The sequence below is a fragment of the Lemur catta genome, chromosome 1 (genome assembly GCF_020740605.2).
Source record: "Lemur catta isolate mLemCat1 chromosome 1, mLemCat1.pri, whole genome shotgun sequence".
Classification (NCBI taxonomy): Eukaryota; Metazoa; Chordata; class Mammalia; order Primates; family Lemuridae; genus Lemur; species Lemur catta.
The window spans coordinates 78,396,545-78,418,853 of NC_059128.1; the positions used below are offsets into that span (position 1 = coordinate 78,396,545).

General features: G+C 33.9%; 1 protein-coding gene across 2 annotated transcripts in view; it reads left to right on the top strand.

Annotated features, from left to right (window-relative positions):
- GOLM2 (golgi membrane protein 2) overlaps positions 1-22,060 on the top strand; it is an 87,316-nt gene extending 65,256 nt beyond the window's left edge. Inside the window, exons 9-10 of one of the 2 annotated variants that reach the window (XM_045528026.1) lie at positions 13,810-13,977; positions 19,923-22,060. In XM_045528026.1, the coding sequence (XP_045383982.1) occupies positions 13,810-13,977; positions 19,923-19,993 (239 nt within the window). In that variant the 3' untranslated portion in view covers positions 19,994-22,060. The remainder of the gene's footprint in view (positions 1-13,809; positions 13,978-19,922) is intronic. The other variant, XM_045528032.1, reaches the window with a different exon arrangement.
- Positions 22,061-22,309: the final 249 nt, after the last annotated feature.

Genomic DNA, 22,309 nt, shown 5'->3' on the forward strand with positions numbered 1-22,309 from the left:
GTAGTATGCTCCTATGGTTCTAGCTGCTTGGGAGGCTGAGGCAGAAGATCACTTGAGGCCAGGAGTTCGAGACCAGCCTGGGTCATAGTGAGACCCTGTCTCTATAAAAAAGTAGCTGGGTGTGGTGGTATGCTCCTGTAATCCCAGCTACTTGGGAGGCTGAGGCAGGAGGATTGCCTGAGCCCAGGAGTTTGAGGTTGCAGTGAGCTATGATCAGTATCACTGCACTCTAGCCCAGGTGACAGAGCAAGACCCTGTCTCAAAAAAAAAAAAACAAAACAAAAAAAACTAGAGCTCAGATTGACCAAAGGTATTGGGAAATTTAATTAGCTTTTGATGTAAGAAAACTATTTTTCTGTTAAGACAGTGAAAACAATAACAAATTATTGGGCTGGGCGCAGTAGCTCATGCCTGTAATTCAAGCACTCGGGGAGGCTGAGGTGGGAGATCACCTGAGATCAGGAGTTTGAGACCAGCATGAGCAAGAGGGAAACCCCATCTCTACTAAAAATAGAAAAAATTAGCTGGATGTGGTGGCACATGACTGTAGTCCCTGCTACTCAGGAGGCTGAAGGAGGAGGATTGCTTGAGCCCAGGAGTTCGAGGTTGTGGTGAGCTATGATGACACCACTGCATTCTAGCTGGGGTGACAGAGCGAGACTGTCTCAAAAAAAAATAAATAAATAAATAAAAGGAAAAAATGATTGCTGGGCATGAAGGCACATGCCTGTAATGAGCAGTTTGGGAACCTGATGCAGAAGGATCACTTGAAGCTAGGAGTTTGAGACTAGCCTGGGAGACATCGTGAGATACCATCTCTTTAAATAAAAAAATTAAAAAAAAAAAAGGTAATAAAAGAAGATGTTCAAGAGTACAGTCCTGACCTATACAGTGGCTCACGCCTGTAATCCTAACACTCTGGGAGACCAGGGGGGTGGATCTTTTGAGCTCAGGAGTTTAGGCCAGCCTGAGCAAGAACAAGACCCGTATTTACTAAAAATAGAAAAAAATTAGCCAGATGTGGTGGCGCATGCCTGTAGTCTCAGCTACTCGGGAGCCTGAGGCAGGAGGATCGCTTGAGCCCAGGAGTTTGAGGTTGCTGTGAGCTAGGCTGATGCCATGGCACTGTAGCCCAGGTGACAGAGCAACACTCTGCTCAAAAAACAAAAAAAGTTCAGAAAGAGGACAGAAATGCTGAATACTTTCAAATTTTGATAGAAAAATATTTAAAATGTGTTTGTTTAGAAATTAAGGCCAAAAGAATAGAAATGCAGTGTACAGCTTTTATCCAATAGTGGGTAGAGGAGGAAAAGGAGGTAATATTGAAAGAAATGAAGAAGAAAACCCAAAGAAGAAAGATATAAACTTTAAAAGCAAAGAAATAAGTTTACATACTATACTAACCACAATAAATATAAACAGATTATAATTATCTGCTAAAAGACAGAGGATAAAAGCGTAGTAAAAGAAAATCCAGGGGTGTGGGGTGAAAAAGAAATCCAGCTGTATAGGGTTTATATCTAAATCTTAAACACACACACACAGAAAGTGTGAAAATAAGATGACCTCATAAGATATTCCTCACTTCTGGGTATATACCCAGAAGAATTGAAAGCAGAAACTTGGACTGATATTTGTATACCCACATTCCTAGCAGCATTATTCACAATACCCAAAATGTGAATACGACCTAAGTGTTAATTGACAGATAAATGGATAAAATTTGATGTAAACATATAATAGAATGCTATTCAGCCTTAAAAAGGAAGGATATGTTGATAAATGTTACAACATGGATGAACTTTGAATACATTATGCTACATGAAATAAACTGTTCACAAAGGACAAATCCTGTAGGATTCTATTTATGTGAAGTACCTAGAATAGTCAAATTCATAGAGACAGAAAGTAGATTGGTTGTTGCTATGGTCCAGTTGAGGGGAGAAGGAGTTAGAGTTTAATGGATACAGAGTGTCAGTTTGGGAAGATGATACTGACCTGTATGGTGGTGATGATTACACAATAATGGGAATGTACTTAATGCCACTGAACTGTATGCTTACAAATGGTTAAGACGTTCAGGTTAATATCTGCAAAAAAAAACCAAAAAAAAAACCAAAAAATGGTTAAGATGGTAAATTTTATGTAATGTACATTTTACCACAAATTAAAATAAAGATACTCCTTGGTGAAAACTAATTAAAGGAAAGGTGATGTAAAGTATTAACAAATGAAAAGATAGATTTTAAGGAAAAAAGAAAACATTAAAAACAATGACCTACTAAAAGGAGAAATCATCATTTAAAAACATAACCAGTAAATAGGAAGACAAAAAACTGATACAATTTCAAGTAATAATTAACAACTATATAATGTGAAAGATTTTAATATATTTCTATCTAACTAAAAATCACAAGACTACAGAAATTTTGAAGCAAAAATGTTGTTTATTCATATATATAAATGCATATAATTCCCTATACCTTATAAAGAGAAAATAAACAGTTTTCAAGTACACATGAAATAATTACAGATATAGGCTAGATACTAGATCACAGGGATTCTTAAAAAAATTTCAAGAAATTTATATTATGAATAGTATTTTAAAACCCCTATATTTAGAAAATTTAAAATCAATTCTAAATAACTTAAGGGAGGGATTTATGAAATGGGAGGCATTTCAAAATTTATAGAATTGAACAGTAGTATAAATACTGTACATACCAAAATGTGAAGGATACATCTGAATTAGTATTTAGTTAAATTTATTGCCTCAAAAGCATTAAGAAAAAAATTTTTTAAAATTAATTGAATTCAACTAAAAAATACTAGCAGTAATAATAGTGGTGATAATAGTTGTACTGCTATTAATAATGATAGTACCAATAATAGCTAACATTTGAGTGGTTACTATGTGCCACTTGCTGTTCTAAGGCATTTTAAATGTTTAAATTGATAACAGACCCATGTTTAGATACTGTCGTTATTCCCATGTTTTAGACCCGAAACAGACAACAAGAAGTTGCACAACACTTCCAGGATTACTTAGCTAGTCAATAGCTGAGTAAGGGTTTGAACCCAGGCATTCTGACTTCAGAGAAAACGGGGGAATAAGAATAACAAAAAAAATCTAAAGACTGTAGAAGGGAGGGAAAAATAAAGACAATAACAGTCATAAATGAAACGGAAAATAAAGAATAATTAAATAGGAGCAAAAAGAAAAATATAAACCTTTAGTAATGTGAATGAAGAGAAAATAGAAAAAGAAAATAATATTTAGAGCAAGAAGGAGGGTATAACTACTAATGCAGTAAAGATTTTAAAATCACAAGAAAATATGAAAAAATAAATTTGAAAACTTAGACCATATGGGTAATATTCTAGAAAATTATTACCTTGGCTGGGCGCAGTGGCTCACACCTGTAATCCTAGCATTCTGGGAGGCCGAGATGGGCGGATTGTTTGAGTTCAGGAGTTCGACACCAGCCTGAGCAAGAGCGAGACCCCGTCTCTACTAAAAATAGAAATAAATTATATGGACAGCTAAAAATATATATATAAAAATTAGCCAGGCATGCTGGTGCTGCCTGTAGTCCCAGCTACTCTGGAGGCTGAGGCAGGAGGATTGCATGAGGCCAGGTGTTTGAGGTTGTTGTGAGCTAGGCTGATGCCACGGCACTCTAGCCTGTGCAGCAGAGTGAGACTCTGTCTCAAAAAAAAAAACCAAAAAAACAAATGTGTATTCATGATAAAAAAACAAACTTTAAGCAAAATGGGATTAGAAAATAATTTCTTTAATCTGATAAAGAATATATACAAAAGTCCTGTAACAAACATCATACTTAATGGTAACAAACATACTTAATGGTCAATTATCAAAAAATTTCCCCCTGAGTTCTAGAGGAAGACAGGATACCCACCATCATCACTTCTATTTGACTTTTCACTGTGGGTTGTAATTAGTGAAATAAAGCAGAAGAAAAGAAAATAAAGAGTATAGAGATTGGAAAGAAAGAAAAAAAACTGAAAAGCTGGTATTATTTGTAGAGAATTTGATTTTATATGTAAAAACTCAAAACAATCTACAAAGTATTAATAAATGTATTTAGCAAAGTTATTAGATACAAAGTTAATATAAAAAATAATTTTATTTCTATATGGCAGCAATAAACATAGAAAGTGAAATTTTAAAGAAATTTTTTAATAGTATAAAAAGACATGAGATACCTTGAAAAAAATCTAACAAAAGATTTACAAGAATCTCTGTAAACTACAAAATATTGACAAAAATTAGATAATATATGAATAAATCCATGTTCATGGATTAGAATGTTCAATGTTTTAAAGATGTCAGTTCTTCACAGATTAATTTAGAATTTCAGTACAGTCTCAATCATAATCCCAGAAGGGTTTTGTTTGTTTTGGTGCAAATAAACTGACTCTAAAATTTATATGGCAAATGCACAGGAGTAAGAATAGCCAAGACAACCTATAAGAAAAAGAAAACTTAAGACTTCTACTATCAGATATCAATATTTGTTATAATGCTGTTACTGATAGAGTAATTAAGACAGTATGGTATTGGCACAGGAATAGCCAGATGGACCAGCGGAACAAAATACAGAATCCAGAACCTAACCACACATATATGGTCACCTGATTCATCTATGAATCAAGTTGATACTGCAATGCAATGAGGGAAAGGATAGTCTTTTTTTTTTTTTTTTTTTGAGACAGAGCCTCACTCTGTTGCCCAGGCTAGAGTGCCGTGGCATCAGCCTAGCTCACAGCAACCTCAAACTCCTGGAATCAAGCAGTCCTTCTGCCTCAGCCTCCCGAGTAGCTGGGACTACAGGCATGTGCCACCATGCCTGGCTAATTTTTTCTGTATATTTTTAGCTGTCCAGATTGTTTCTTTCTAATTTTAGTAGAGACGGGGTCTCGCTGTTGCTCAGGCTGGTCTCGAACTTCTGACCTCAAGCGATCCTCCCGCTTTGGCCTCCCAGAGTGTTAGGATTATAAGCGAGAGCCACCATGCCCGGCCTAGGATAGTCTTTTTAATAAATAGTACTGGGTCAACTGGATAACCAGTGGAAACTATTAATCTTGATCCCCCTACCTTACACAATACAGAAAATTTAGTTCAAATTGCGTTACAGATTTAAGTTTGAAATTAATAAAACCGCTAGAAGAAAACACAGACTATCTTCATGACGTGGGTAGACTAAGATTTCTTAAATTAGATTCTAAGAAAAGCTAACTTTAAAGGATATGATAAATGATAAATTGGACTTTATTAAAATTAAGAACCATTCAGATTAATTAATTAATTGATCTGACTTAAAATTCAGACCAAAAAGAGTGAGAAAATACATACACCCTACAGCTTAACACTTAATATATGTATCTATAAACACCCTCATCTGACAGTAGATAAATCATGGTATATATACTATGCAGACAATGGAACCATATGTAGGGGTTAAAAGAAATGAACAAAACCACATTGATCAACATGGTTAAATCTGAAAAGTAGTGGGGAGATAATAAAACAAGTTGCAGGATAGATGAATTATGATACTGTGTTAGAAGTCCCAAGACTTCTAACCTAAGGCCTGATGATTTACTACAAGTACTCAGAGGAGCTGTTATACTTATGGTTATAGTTTAGTACCGAGACAGGAAACAGATTAAAAACAGCAAAGGGAGATGCCCAGGATAAAGAGAAACTTGTTCAAGCTTCCAGTAAGAAAACAATGAGTTATTTACTTCTAAGTTATATGCTGCTTATTTATAATAGATAGGCAGATAGTCCCCCAAAGATGTCTGTATCCTAATCTCTGTAACCTGTGAATATGTTACCATAGATGGCAAAGGGACTTTGAAGGTGTAATTAAGGTCACAGACATTAAATTAAGGAGATTATCTTGGATTATCCAGGTGAGTTTAAATCTAAAGTTGCATTAGCCCTTAACAGAAGAAAACTCTGGGGCTGGAGTCAGATAGGTGTACCATGAGAAGAGAGGAGGCAGAAGGGAAAGTCAGAAGGAAGAGATGAGGCAGAAGGGAAAGTCAGAGGGATCTGAAGTATGAGAAGGACCTGACTGGCTATTTCCAGCTTTGAAGCTGAAGGAGACCACAAACCAAGGAATGTAGGAGGCAACTAGAAACTGAAATTGACTCCTGGCCAAAAGCCAGGAAAGAAACAGGACCTTAGTCCAACAATCACAAGGAACTGAACTGCCCACAACCTGAATGAGCTTGAAAGCAGACTCTCTCCCAGAGCCTCTAAGTTGTGAGCTTTGGCTAATCAACACCTTGATTTCTGCCTTGGAGAAACTTGTAGCTGAGAAACCAGCTGAGGCCAGCTGGACTTCTGACCTTCATAACTGTGAGCAAATAAATTTGCCATAGTAAAAAAAAATAAATCAGAAAAGGGAAAGGGCGCATGGGATGAGGTCTAGGCACACACTTCCAGGTGCACCATCCTAATGGAGTTCCATGGTGATGTGCTTAATTCTCCCAGCAATGATTCATCACAACATGTGTGAAGTGTTACCAAACAGGGAAGCTCACTTTCTTCTTGGTGTCCAGTGTTTTTATTGGGGAGAGTCAGTCATGTAAGCATGTAGCACCTGCATGACTGAGCTCAGCTACTCAGACTTCAGCCCTCCCCCTTAGTCCGTAGCAGAAAAGCAAGTACATTTGGCCCTCAGTATCTGCGGGTTCCACATCTGTGGAATCAACCAACCACAGATCTAAAATGTAGTTAGGCCTATGATGGTTGTACCTGTACTAAACGTGTAGACTTTTTTCTTTGTCATTCCCAAAACAATACAGTATGACAACTATTTTCATAGCATTTACATTGTGTTACATATTATAGGTAATCTGGAGATGACTTGAAATATACAGGAGGGTGTCTATAGGTTATGTGCAAATGCTATACCTTTTTTATATAAGGGACCTGAGTAGTGGGGGAAAGGACAGTCTTTTCAATAAATAGTATTGGGTCAACTGGATAACCAAATGGAAAACTATTTTTTTCTTTTTTTTTTATACAGCCAGTTAATATAATGGAAAACTATTAATCTTCATTTTGGTATCCACAGGGGGTCCTGCAACCAGTCCCCAGCAGATACCAAGGAACAACTGTATCTACCATAAATCACTTTGTTAGGATAAATTCATCAATCAGCCTGGTACATCATGACCCAAGACTTCAGGCATACAAAAACACTTACCAAGGAGAATATTCCAGTGGCTCAGAGGTTATCTCCTAGGATCCAGCCAAGGGCCAGTCCTGAAGACAAACCTTTCTTTGGAATGTACAGAGCTTGAGCAACCCAGGCATGCCGAGTTAACCAACCCTTTCTTGCCTAGATGCTATATATAGTCATGTATTGGTTAAAGATGGGGGATACATACTGAGAAATGCATCTTTAGGTGATTTCGTCATTGTGTGAATATCATAGAGTGCACTTACACAAACCTAGGTGGTATAGCCTACTACAGGCCTAGATTACATGCTATAGCTTATTGCTCCTAGGCTACAAACCCATACAGCATGTTACTGTACTGAATACTGTAGGCAGTTGTAACACAATAGTTAAGTATTTGTGTGTCTAAACATACCTAAACATAGGATAGGTGCAGTAAAAAAAATACAGTATTATAATCTTACGGGACCATAAGAATCAGTCTTAAGGAAAAAATAGTAAGTATTTGTGTGTCTAAACATACCTAAACATAGGATAGGTACAGTAAAAAAAAATACAGTATTATAATCTTACAGGACCATAAGAATCAGTCTGAAGGAAAAAATAGCAAAAGGGCAGCCTGTGGATTATGTAAGGAAGGGGAAAGAGCAATTGAACCTCTTTGCCTTGAAAACTGGAATATGGTAAGGTTGTTCAGATGCTTTTAGCCATAAATTCTAGCTACCATGCTTCTTTCATTTCTTTGATTTCTTTTTACCTTTCATGAGTCCAGTCAATCAATAGATTCCTTCCTGTGCCTACTACATGCAGGGCCTATACATTGAGGTACAAAATAATTATGGCCTTTTTGCGCCAATATGTTCCTGATAATGAAATCAAAGTAAACAATTCAAAAGCAGTCAATGTTTTCCTATATATTGTTTTATGAGGAAAACTTGCAGTAACATTTTTGTCACAATTTGCATACCCTACCCTCCCAGCACTCACAACTCTGGTTCATGTCTCAACAGATTATAAGTTATCATATGTCATTTACCTTTAAGGATACTTGAAATAGTCAAAACTCTAGGTCTTAAATTGAATAATGTAAGAGTTAGTTGAACATGTTAACTACCAAATGAGTAAATGAAATTGTATACAGCCAATAGATGAAGGCTGGAAAAAGAGGTTGCCTTCTTTAAACTTTTCTTACTTTCTAGGTTTATTGTAACCAACTCAGATTGTTTCATTTTGCTTATAATAGTAGTAAAATATTGAAATAATGACAAAAATATAAACTTTTTTAAATAAAATAGTTGAAAAATTGAAACCCATAAATGAACCTTGAGCTAATGAAGCAAAAAAAGTGATTGATCTTGGTGTTTCATTTGGTTTACAGTACAGAATCAAAATATACAGCCTAGTTTCACTTGATTGAAATGCCCTTTTGTGATTGAGAAATGTTTTTGTCATTATTATCTTTTTATTTTCTACTGTTTTTTTACAGTTTTTAATCTGATATTTGAAATGTTTTACAGAATGTCTAGCATTCTATATGAAGTTTTATTGTATTGTTTAAAGTGAACTGAAAGTATATCAAAGCTTGATACTTTAGGTGATGTGGGGCATATGAACTTTGACCATATGGTGTATAAATTGAAGGAAGGAAGATGTATGAAAAATTACTTCATACATGCTTATTATGTATTTAGAGACTTCTTTAACTCATTTGGATCAGGAAAGGAATTTAAATATTGAAACCAATCTCTTACAGTTTTTTTCCAAAATCATACCGTTCAAAGACTTTCAATAGTTAGTGGGTATGGTGTTTCTTTGTGTTTAAACGGTTGGGATGAAGCTATCTTGTTGCTAATAGACTCTAAGTTAATCATTTTCAGACAGTCATCAGGGTGAAAATAATATTTAAGTGCATAGTTGAATGTTGCTACAAAATAAGAAATTCTATAGATCCAAACTAAATATAATTATCATATTAGTTCCCTAGCTGGGCACAGCTTTAACATTGTGGTCACTGAGGGACAGAACTGAATTAAAGGTTGTCAAAAAGGTGAAATGCTTCAGAGATGAAGTCTAGTACTTAATTCCTGTCATAACACATCACAGATTTATACCATCATGTGATAACTTTGCCCTTATTCCTTTTTCCCTTCTTAAATATAGTCATTCCCTAAGACCATTCCTTTGACTTATAGCTGTTTTCTGTAAATATTTATTTCCTAAGAGAAATTATCTTCTCATAGTTTAACCTATCATCTTGAAATTTATGAGGCTTAAATCTACATGTCTATCCTTCACTTTCCTCCTAGAGTCTAGATTCATATATCCATTTTTCTCTAAAACATTCTCATTTGGATATCTTACTGTGGACCCAAGCTCAGTTTATCCAAAGCAACATTTGCTCTTTCATACCTTCCCAATTGTACCATTTTGGGTATAGGTACCATTATTTTTAGTTTCCAGGCTAAGATTATGGAATCATTCTTTGACTCTTTATGCTCCAGTATGCTATATATTCATTTTGTCGTTTTCAAATGTATTTGATTCACCTGTTTCTAACATTTTTCTCTGTCTTCCTAGTCTAAGTCCTTATAGCTTCTTACCTGAATAAATTCTGGAGATACTACAGGGCATAAGGCAGATTAGATTACTATTCTCAGGGAGTTTAAAAGCAATCATGACAACTGCTTATTGCCTCCAACATAAAGTTCAAACTCACTTTATGAAATAGAAACGAACTGAAGCAACTGTCTCCATGTTCAGATGTTACTTGCTAGATCACTGTGCTATAGCCCGCACAGCATCATTCCCTAATTATGTTTTTACTTGTCTTTCTCTCTTACTACACTGAATTATAGGAGATGGAGATAGTAAGTTTATTTTTGTATCACATTACCTAGCACAATACCTATCACATCAGTGAATCTTTGTTCAATAGATGGATGAAAGAACGTTGTAGATACTTTCACATACTTTGTCATTTAATTCAATGACCTTGTAAACTGGAGGGAAATCTCTAACTTTAAAAATATCCCATTATTATCCTTAATTTGCTTGTCCAAAATTCCCCTTTCTACTTTTTTATGTAAATCCAGTCAGATCTCTTTACTATCTCCTGAATACCCCATATATGTTCTTACCTGTTCTTTGAATGCTTCTTTTCTTCCCTCTGTCATAGTCTAGTGTGTTTGCTTTCTTTCTGAAACCCTCCCTTCTAACTCATATTGAAATGTTTCTTGACAACTGTATAATTTACAGTATGTTACATTGATCAGCATTATTCATTTTTATCTATACCATCATATTCATTCACTGTTTAATGTGAAGATTGTCTGATCTCCCCAACTCGACTGGGAACTTTGTGTAGTTGGCTCTATTTTTTTCCTCTTGTTGTCTATGAGAGTGTTGGAACTCCAATATTAAGGGTTAGCACTTTCTCCAAACATAACAATTCTGTATATATAATAGCACAGATTACTATTTAACACAAGGCAGTTGTGTGGTCATCCATCCTTGTTATTGATATTTTTATTATCTTTAAGTATCACTGTAATTATAGTATCAAAATTACATGACTGACCTGGTGTGGTGGTAGCTCATGCCTGTAATCCTGGCACTTTTGGAGGCTGAGGATCATCCTCTGAGGATCACCAGAGGCCAGGAGTTCCAGACCAGCCTGAGCAACATAGCAAGATCCCATCTCTACAAAAAATAGAAAAATTAGCTGGGTGTGGTGGCTTGTAATCCCAGCTTCTTGGGAGGCTGAGGTGGGAGTATTGCTTGAGCCCAGGAGTTTGAGATTGTGTGAGCTATGATGGCACCACTGCACTCTAACTTGGGCAACAGAGCAGCAAGACCTTGTCTCCAAAAAAAAAAAAAATTATATGACTGAATTCAGGCTAGTCAGATAATCAGTCAAACACCTAAAAGAAAGAAATTTCAAATTGTTCTGTTGGAATTTTATAAAAAATATAGGTGGGCCATTTCTTTAATCCATGTCTGACAATATTAGTAAATTAACTATGTATATTTTGCAATAATTTCTCTTAGGCTAATTGTTTTAGTCTTCCGTATTTCATAATGGATAAAAAATGAAAAAGTTTCCTTGGAAGAAATAGTGTACTTTGAAAAACTCACTAGTAACTACCATATTTAAGTGTTTATATGTTTTTTGATTTTTTTGAGACAGAGTCTCACTCTGTTGCCTGGGCTAGAGTGCTGTGGCGTTAGCCTAGTTCACAGCATCCTCAAACTCCTGGGCTCAAGCAATCCTCCTGCCTCAGCCTCCCGAGTAGCTGGGACTACAGGCATGTGCTACCATGCCTGGCTAATTTTTTCTATATATTTTTAGTTGTCCAGCTAATTTCTTTCTATTTTTAGTAGAGATGACGGGGTCTCACTCTTGTTCAGGCTGGTATTGAACTCCTGACCTCGAGTGATCCACCTGCCTCAGCCTCCCTGAGTGCTAGGATTATAGGCGTGAGCCACCGTGCCCAGCCTTAAGTGTTTATATGTTTAAAACAGCAGTTTCACATTGCATAAAGATGATTTATCTAGACCAGTTGTTTTGTCCATAAGCAAATATTGCATGTTAAGGAGAAGAAAATAGAGATTTCTATAAATTTCCCTTTTTCCTGCTTACGTTGACATCATTTATTTTATCATTAGAAAAAGAGAAAGTAAAAGCCACCAAAATGCTTTTTTTTATATGACTGTAATTAGGAGACAGGGTATTTTTCTCACAAACAGCCTACCAATTCTTCCCTTGTTACTGTCTTCCTTTGTAACTCTTGTATATTCATTTCTTTTCTCTAACTCTATTTGATCAACTTTTCCATTTATTTATTTATTGTACATACTGTAAGCTTATTCTACAATAGTTTTAAGATGAATTCATGCTCTTTTTATTGGTCCCAATTACTTTAGTCTCCTATTGTCCCCACATCCGACCCGCCTATATAAGTGTGATTTGTTACTTATTTTCCTAAATGACTCCTTCCTCAGCAATTAGAAATATATTGGCTTAGTTGAGTGTGGTGACACATACCTATAGTCCTAACTACTCAGGAAGCTGAGGCAGGAGGATCACTTTAGCCCAGAAGTTCTGGGCTGTAGTGCATGCCGATTGGGTGTCCACACTAAGTTCAGCATCAATATGGTGACCTCCTGGGAGCAGGGTACCAGCAGGTTGCCTAGTAAGGGTGAACTGGCCCAGGTCAGAAACAGAGCAGGTCAAAATTCCCCTGCCAGTCACTAGTGGGATTGTGCATGTGAATAGCCACTGCACTCCATTCTGGGCAACATAGCAAGACCACCCTTGTCTTTTATGAAAAAGAAAAGAAATATGTTGGCTTGATGATGTGGTGAGCCATCTGTAGAATTGACCAGTACTTCCATAATTCTTTCCACTTGTAACTTAACTTTTCTTTCCAAGCAAAGGAAGCTGTTAATTTTTTCTTAAGTGTCTCATTGCAAGTTTTTGAAATATATTCCAAAAATTTAGACCTATCACAGAAAGTTGTTAAATTTCTAAGTCTTAAATTCTTATGTCACCAGCAAATTACTTTTATTCATATTTTAGGGATCAAAATAAAATTTACCCTCATTTAAATTTAATGTCGAAAGTAGTGTTTCATTTATGAGTCAGATCTCAATGTACCTAACATTTTTATTTTCAATGTCTAGTCGTTGAATAGCTTTTTATGTTAGGTGTTATGTCCATTGCTCTTCTTGATTTCTAATGATAATGAATGTGTACAATGTAACAGCCTCCTGCAGGTTAACTTTCTTATACTTCTATTGACTTTTTAAAAAATCTGGCTTAGGAAATGGGAAGAGATAAATGAGAATTACTCAGAATGTCTTTTTCAAAACTGCTAGGGATTCTATTAATAATAGCTTGCTCCCTTTGCCATTCCTTCTTGGAAATCCATGGCTATAGTGAATCAGTATTACTGAAGGAATTTGAGATAGCCTCAGGTGTGTTAGTTTGTCTTAGTATTCAAAAGGAAATTAGCTTGTATAGTACTCATTTATTTTTTTTAAAGTTTTCAAAACTATTCATGGAAAAATTATTCAAAACTATTCATTTGTCTAATTTAACACTTTAGGAGAATAAATCATTTTATTACTAGACACAGTACTTATTTAAAATTTGAAAATCTAGTAACAGTTTATTAATAGACAAAGTACACATTTGAAACTGCAAATTTCAAATGTGTGTTTTGTCTAGTAATAAAATGATTTATTCTTTTCCTAAATGGTTAAATTGGACATACTTATATTAAAGAAGTCGTTGGTCATTAGGAAAACAATCCTGAAAATGGTGTCCATTTCTTTAAGAAAACATTCAAATCTTAAGAAGCACATCTGAAAATTAACACAAAAGAGAAATTCTTAAATAAACATTTATTTTCAGAGTCTTCACTCTTATGTACTTTTGTCTTAGATAACCTTCACAAAATGTATCCTTTTTATAACCAGAACCCTGAAAGTTGCCAGGTTTCACTTGTCTACTTTCTGGTCTGCCTTCAGTGTAGGTCCCTTCTTTTCTTCTCTTTACTCTTGAATTAATCCTCTACCTACTTCACAGGCCGATTCTTTGATGAGAATGAATCCCCTGTTGATCCGCAGCATGGCTCTAAACTGGCGGATTATAATGGGGATGATGGTAACGTAGGTGAGTATGAGGCAGACAAGCAGGCTGAGCTGGCTTACAATGAGGAAGAAGATGGTGATGGTGGAGAGGAAGACGTCCAAGGTGAGCGTGGGCCTGGCCTCCATGCTGTGACCGTGAAACCCACCTCTTAAGTTTTTTGGTTGAATTTGTGTAGAATTTCCCCACTTATTAGTAGCAGTAAAATCTTACTATCAATACAAAGAAGTTCTGTGTAGTTTTTCAGTTTTATTTTCAAAAGTAGTTTATGATAGTAGTATTTATAGATCTGTAAGTAAATTATTTTAAGTTTTAAAATTTTTGGTTATCATCTTATGTGTATTATTGATGCAGTTACAATTTGAAACTCAGAATCTTCAGAAATTTTAGAATTAAATTGTTTAAGATAGTTCTAGACTTTTCTTAAGGCAATTGCTCCCAGAAAATAATTATTTTCCAATTTCTCATCTGAAAATATTTCATTATTCTAGGTACAGATATTACCCAGGCAGCTTTTTTGTTATAAAGAAAGCCACAAGGCCTCTTCACATAGAAGATTATTTCACCACTGATACAGTATAGGAGGGCTGTTTTTGAAATTTTTTCTGAGAGTCTTAAAATTTATATTTAACAATCAGTTTGTGAAGATTTATTTGTTTTATGTTTAATACACAGATTCAACATATTTTTCTTAACTGTGTTACTTCTGAGCTTTTAACTTAGTGAAAGTTGAAAATCTACCTGTGTGCATGCAGCCCTACCCATGCATGCATATCAGAGTGTATTTCTTTACTGCAAGCTTTTAGGCCTGTTTTCTGCCTGCTTATATTGTTTAGTAGTATTTGTGGAGCCCTTTTTCTATAAAAATTGATTACGACCTTAGTGTGTGTTATGTCAAATTTTTATAATATGATGCATGAAAGTTTTTTCAGTATAACCTGTTTTGATTTCTTTCTTAGCTTTTTCTTCAAGTAATTAAATTTTTATTTAGGTTCATGATGATAATTATTTTTATAAAACTCAGAAGAAAATATAGTTATTCTAGAGTACTATATAGTTAGTAGAGAAAAGGAAACTAGAGACTCTGACTTCTACGTAGGCATTCTTTTAATAGTACATTGCAGTTTTGGGAAAAATATGGTTATTGGGGATAGAAAAGAGATTAGTAACTGCTGGGAGTTATATAAGGATGATATATTAATGAGAAGTCTCAAATTTTTTTGTAATACTGAGTAAATTATATTCACTTTTTATATAATTTCATCCCTTTTTCATAAATTTTACCATTTTTTCTCATTGCTTTTGTGATTTGTTTGGATTATATTTATAGCATTTTAAGGCTTTTTCATGCATACATATCATATCACCAAGTATATTGTAAGCTATTGGAGGGCATGAATTTTCATTTATTTTGCCTTCTATTTTGTTTATATCCTTTTCTGCTTTCATACCCACTTGCTACAGTACTTAGCACCCAGAGTCCTCAATAAATGTCATTAGCTGATAATTTTATGTTTTTCTCATTGAGCTTTTATTCTTATAACTATGAGTAGGGTAATAACCCCTTAACTTCTGGTCTTATGAGCTTGCTTGGTTTGCACTTTAAATATTCTCTATTTTTTTTTTTCTTAAGGGCTTCTATCATCTCACTGGATAATTTTGGGGTTTTTATTATAGCAATTGACTTCAACCATTATTGTCAATGATTTCTTATATTTTTGGCTATCTTAAAGTTGATGATTTTTATCACAAAATTTCAGTTAAATATTTTTATGTTTTTTATCCACAGTAGGTAAATTTATTTCATTGCTTTCTCTCTTTCTTGTACCCTTCCCCTTTCTTCACCTCATTCTCATGGCCACCTTCTACTTCAGGTCCCCAGTACCCTCATGCTGCTCTGCTTTCCCTTTCACAACACAATAAATTCACTGATTCTAGGCATACAAGTAAATGACCAAAGATGATATCCTCAGTGATTTAGGGAGAGAGCTGTTAAATTTTTGGGCGTCCTTATTTGCAAGTGAATCTTACTTGATTGAGAGTTGCCATCTAACATTTCTTATCCCATTCTGGGGTTCACCAGATGATAGTGGCAGGAGGACAGGGCAAGCTACAAAGGTGACGGAGAACAGAAAGATGCAAGAACATTATCACCTCTAGCAAATAAAGAGGGATAAGTTTGGGTGAACTGACTAAAAAGGAATACTGAAGAGACCTCAATAATTTTAAACATGTTTTCAGGGATTCTTTAAGTATAGTATTAACTGTCCAAAAAGTGGGGAGAGATAATTATGGCTGTTCCCTAGTTTATCAACAAGTTGGATTCCAAATGTTTATTAATAAGTCAGAATATGTGGAATTGAAAAGCATTTCATTGCACCAATGTAGAAATAATGGTTGGGTTCCCAGTACAATTTGTTCTTGTAGCTAAAACAGGCAGTAAAATAGAGTAGAAAAAAATATATAAGGCTGAGAATCAAAAGACAGGCTGTGTATTGCTTTTCAAATCACTTAAACTCTCTGTGCCACAGTTTCTTCATCTATATGTGAGAATATGATGGTCTTCAGTTCTAAAATTTTGTGGCCACATCATAGTGGAATCTCTATATATAACACAAGTAGTATGGGGAAAATGTGTTTCAGATTTCAGGATGTCTGAAACACATCTATTCCCAAACTCAAGAAAGAAAGTGGAAACTTCACTGCTATCATTGACACTCTGTAACCAAAAATAGCAAAAATTAAAGCATGCACTTCAGAAGCACTATTAAGGTTATTTTTAAAGCTCTTCTCTGCTTTCTCTAGTAGGATTATTTTCTCAAGGTGTGAGGTCCCAAGGATTAGAGATTCCAGCTGCAGGACAAGGTTGTAGCTTCAGCTAACTATATACACTCTGACTTTGGTCTCCAAAATTCTGAATTGTGAAATGGAGTCTTTGGCAGCATCTCTGCCAATGGGAAGCTGAAGGATTCCAGCCTTATCTCTGATACCTGTTCATGCGTATTGATCATTGTGGTCAGCACTAGTTATAGAGTGTTTTCTTGTAGAATTAGGTGAGGCCAATTTTTCCTATGTTTATAATCATGGTTTATTTGGATTTCTCTGATTCCTAGTTTTCAGAAGCATCCTAAAGGAGGTATTAATTTATTTATGTTGGTATATAAATTTTTTTTCCTGACTCCTTTTAGTGACCCAATGAAAAGATTAACTCTGGAAACACTATACATCTGATGGATAATATATCTTTTAATTCATTCTTTATTGTACTAAGGAAATAGATCTTTGCAAATTTCCTTTTATCTTTAGTCACATAGAAGTTCCAAATTCAATAGGATGTGAAATGCATAAGTATTCCTAAGTGTATACCAATGGAAGGAAGCTTAGCATAGTGCTTAAGTGAATATATTCTGGAGCCAGACTGCCTGGGTTTGAATACTAGCTCGACCACTAACTAGTTCTGTGAGATTGTGAGTTACCTAACCTCTATGCCTTAATTTCTTCTACTATAAAATAGAAATATGGTTACCTAACTCAACAGTCATTATGTAGATTAAGTGATTTAATATTTGTTCACTTACAATAAGGTCTTTCACACTGTAAGCACTATATAAGTGTTTTTTGAATAAAATAATTTTTAAAAAGTAAAAGAAAATCTAGAACTTTTTCTCTAGGTTGCCTGCTTTAGAGGGTCATTGTACTTTGGCTTGTGGATTAACTTGTACTTTTTAGTGGAGCCTCACTGGCTTATTGCCCCAAGAAGTTCTTGCTTGGTAGAGCTCTCTTTAATAGAGGTAGTCCTTTCTTGACTTCAGAGGGAATTTAGGAATTATTTAATAAAGTATGAATGTCTTTATAATTATATTTCCTTTGATAGTCATTAATGAGCTTTTAAAGATTTTGCTTTCTAAAATGAAATAAAATATCAGTACATGTAATTATATTTAGGGGTTATCTGTTACTCTACATCAGATTTGGAGGTGATTTAATAAAACTTTACAGATAAATGCTAAGAGGTTGTTGGTAGAAACTTGAATTCTAGGTAGAATAGATATACTGAAAATGGACTCTAGTTAATGTAAATGGTAGCTCAATGCAGTATTCCAAAGTCCTGAGAAATTCTGAAAAACATGAAGGTACAATATTAAAACTTCAAATAAAACCAAAAAATCCCTCCTTGTGTTTATAGAGGACATTGCAACTATAAGACTGCCTTCATATATATTATTAATATTTTGAGTTAGGAAAAAACAGTTATCTCTGTTTTACTGAGAAGATAATTAGAGGTTCAAAGAAGTTTAGGAACTAGATCATGTTTGTTAAGTATCTAACCTAAGAGATTTCAGTTTTTCTATTCCTAGACTTTTATCTATTTTCTCTTTACATCTATTCATTTAAAAATCTCAAAAGGTAAAAACATTTTTTCCAATAACATTCCTGTTAAATTTCTAGAATTTTCCACCACTCCATGGTGATTAAGTCTTCGTTTCACTATTAAAGTCCTAAAAGATGTTTATAGCCATCAGGCGAGGTTCCATAAATGAATCCTAAGGAGAATTTTTCAGAGAAGTACTGGTGATCATTTTTCCTTTTAAAACCAAAGATCATTTTTTTGAAGTACAGAGAGTTCTTTGATAAGAGGTTGATTAGCATTTTATAAAATAAGAGTGTGAATATGACTACAATTTAAGCCTTTACACATAATAGACTTGGGGATCATCAATCCTAGCGGATTAGACTATTAAAGATATGAGATCAGTTTGTTGAGAATATGGTGCAAAATGGTTGCTTATGATTCTAAATGAGAAATTCTATAAATTTAATAGGAAAGTTGTTGAAAAAGAAAGTTGGTTGGTTTGGCATTTTTGAAAGAATAAAATTTTAGAGTGAAACTTAAAATAATAGATTTTTAGAAAGCTATAGTATACATATGAATTTGGATTCTAACGTATAACTTTTCTTTAAATTATATAAAATTATATTTTCAGACAATTATGATAATAACACCTCAATCTATCAAAAATAAGCTATTGGGTAATTGTCACTGTGAACCAGAAAGTGAGAAAAATACTTTAAATTTTAAAGCTGTAGGGGAGCCAAAAGATATCATAAAAAGTCATTTACTCAAAAGGGGCCCTTTTAGGCTTTGATTAAAATACTTTCCATTCTTGTCCTAGTATAATTTAAATACTCTTTAGCAGTTTTATTTCAAAACTTGTAGTTTGCAACAAAATTAAAAAAGAGGGATTGCTACTGGCAGATAAACTGACAACAATGCAAAGTAACAGCAGATAAGATAGCCAAGGAGTCAAAAAAGCCAAATAAATCAAACTCCAACACTGTTTGGAGTCATTTAATATAACTACACAAAGAGGCTTTGAGGATTTTACTGTCTAACATTATTATGTAATCATTTTTTATTTTTGGTAAAGAAAAGGTTAAATTTTAATTGGTATACTCCATTTAGGAAGTCCAAGGGTAAACTATTTGCAGAGAAGCAAAGAAATTTACGAAATTGTTAAATGTTGGGATTATGAGTGACACTTATTTTCCTATGTTTTATTTTATAATTTTTACAATCCCAGTGTGGATCACTTTTATAGTTAGAAAAAATTTTGGTTTTTAAAGGCATGAAAATGTATACAGAAAGGTCTCTACCAAAACTTTAAAGGACTAAACCTTCTTCTAAATATAAATAATATATTTATATAAAAAGATTAACTCTTCAATGTTTTGTGTGTTTCTAAAGTTTTGCTAGTTATATCATCTATCTCTATTTCTGCCTGCCTATCTATCCATCCATCTATCTCTATTTCTGCCTGTCTATTTATCTATCATCAGAAGATTTGTTAAAATTAAGTACTCTTCCAAAATAGTTATACACTTTTCACTCTTTAGCCAAAGAACTAAAAAATAGAACACTATTTGCAGTAGGTGTAAAATAACAAGCAGAAAACTATCTTAAGACTGAGAAAAATTGAGACATCATTTAAATGAATTTCTGCTGTGATTTTAAAAATAATATTCTTGATACAGAATTATTTCACTTACAGATGATGAAGAAAGAGAGCTTCAAATGGATCCTGCGGACTATGGAAAGCAACGTTTCAATGATGTCCTTTAAGTCCTAAAGGAAAACTTCAGAAAACCTAAAGTGCTGTAAAATGGAATCATTTCTACTTTGTCATTTTGACTTTTGTTGTAAAGATCAGTTGTATCAGTTGTAAAGATACATTGAGATAGATTTAAGGAAAAACTTTAATGAAGGAATGTACCCATGTACATATGTGAACTTTTTCATATTGTATTAGCAAAGCAGAGACTTTTTTGGTTATGATACATTTGAGCCAAAAACAGTTAATCCTTGCATTCAAAGCAAACTAATGTATATTTCACATTTTATTGAGCCTAATTATTTCCAGAAATAGATAAACAGGAGAAAGTGGTTGTACAGGTTATATGTTTCACGTGGTGACCACCGTGAGAACAGGTATTCAGCTGGAAACTTTTTTTACACTAATATATTCTTGTTAGCCCAACAGGTGTTCTGTTCTAGCTACCCCTCATTCCATGCTTTTCAAGGAGTTATAACTAGAATAGTTACATAAAAGAGGGGCTCATCTAGCTCTAATATCTCAGGATTACAAATTGATTAAGTGTTTCAGTGAAAAAAAAAAAAGGGGAAACTGGAAGGCAAACTGGACAGCATGTGTACAAAATCACCTCCATACTCCTTTTATTTTACGTGAGTGCTGATATGTTTTGGCAGATAAACTTTTAGCTGAGGCCTGATGGAAGCTGAGATAACCTGCAAAGACATAACAATATTTATAAGTTATACCTTACTTAGTTCTTGAAATTGTGGAATGCATGATTGACAATATATTTTCAATTTTTATTTTTTCAGGTAATACCAGTACTGTTTAACTATAGCCAGCACTGGCAAAACTTTTTATATTTTCAGAGTTGAAGTAGGTGAAGATATTCATGATTTAAATACTAGATCCTGAAAGTGGCTAAATATACTTTGAATTGAATCTGCAATTGGTATTTCAAAGCTTTTCTGGTAGTTTTAGTGATCTTATTTGACTAGATTTTTTTTCACAAGTACTAAATAAGGAATTTTAACAGGTTTTTATTAATGCACAGATAAATAGAAGTACAGTGGGATCTATAGCCGTTTTATTAAAATAGCTCAGAAGTTTGTAATAAAAATGAATCTTTGTAATTAATATGTTAAGAACCCATCAGGCTCATATTTGCTGGACTTAAAACATTCTTTAAATGCATTTCTTTTTGTGACTATTGAGTAGAGTAAGCTAGCTAATCCTTGTTTTCTGATTTAAAGTACTTTTAAATCTTATCCTGCTCCCCTAAAACAAAAGGTTTTGACCTTAAGGGGAAATTTAAGGTTGTTAACCCTGTTTTTCAGAAGGGCTATTGTTAATTGCACATAAACATAAAATGCTTCCCCGCCATACTAACAAGTTCTAGTAAAAATTCAAACTTAACAGAGATTGTCCACTTGTTGAGGTGCAAAAATTTTTAAGACTTCAGTTTGAAATTATTTAATGATTAGGAAAAGATGCAGTAATTTACTAAAATTGTTTTTCTGCCATAGCCATATCAAAGTAAACAATTCATGCTTTTGTTATTAGTAGGGTCAGGCCTACAATGAATAGGTATGGTGGTTCACAGAATTTTTAAAATGGAGTTAAAGAGAAGTACATGTACATCTTTTGGGCATTAGGATGGGGAAATAAATCTAAAATTACTCCTAGTAATACTTCATATTTAATACTGTAAAATCTTTATGAATGAAAACCATGAAATTACCTGACTTTAGTTCCTTTATCATAAAAACAATCACTTGGTTATATTATAGTTATTACTTACACAGCAAAATTTCTTTAGTTATCAGCCTAAACACTTTATAAAGTGAGAAATCTTGGACCAATTGATAATATTTCTGACTGTATTAATATTATAGTGCTATAAAATAATATGTGAGTCTCAAGGTTCTGACATTATACAGTCTGTATTAGACATGCTGTTTTTATAATGTTTTACTTCTGCCTTAAGATTTAGGTTTTTAAAATGTATTTTTGCCCTGAATTAAGTTTAATTTAATGGAAACTCTGCTTTTGAAATCATCACTTACTGGGTTCTAATAAATTAAAAATTAAACTTGTTTTACTGTTTTGCTGATTCTGATATATATACAAACATCACACTCGTGTGATGTAAATAGTTACATTTTAACTAAAATCTGAGTAAATTTAGCACTCATTTTAAATTAAGCTAAACTAGAATACCAGAAATTTTTACAATAAGGCTCTTTACTGTAGGGCTAGTTTATTCAACAATATTGAATGCCTATTATGTGCTCAGCATTGTTCTATGTAGTAGATAACTGGATAAGATAGACAAGGTCTCTGTT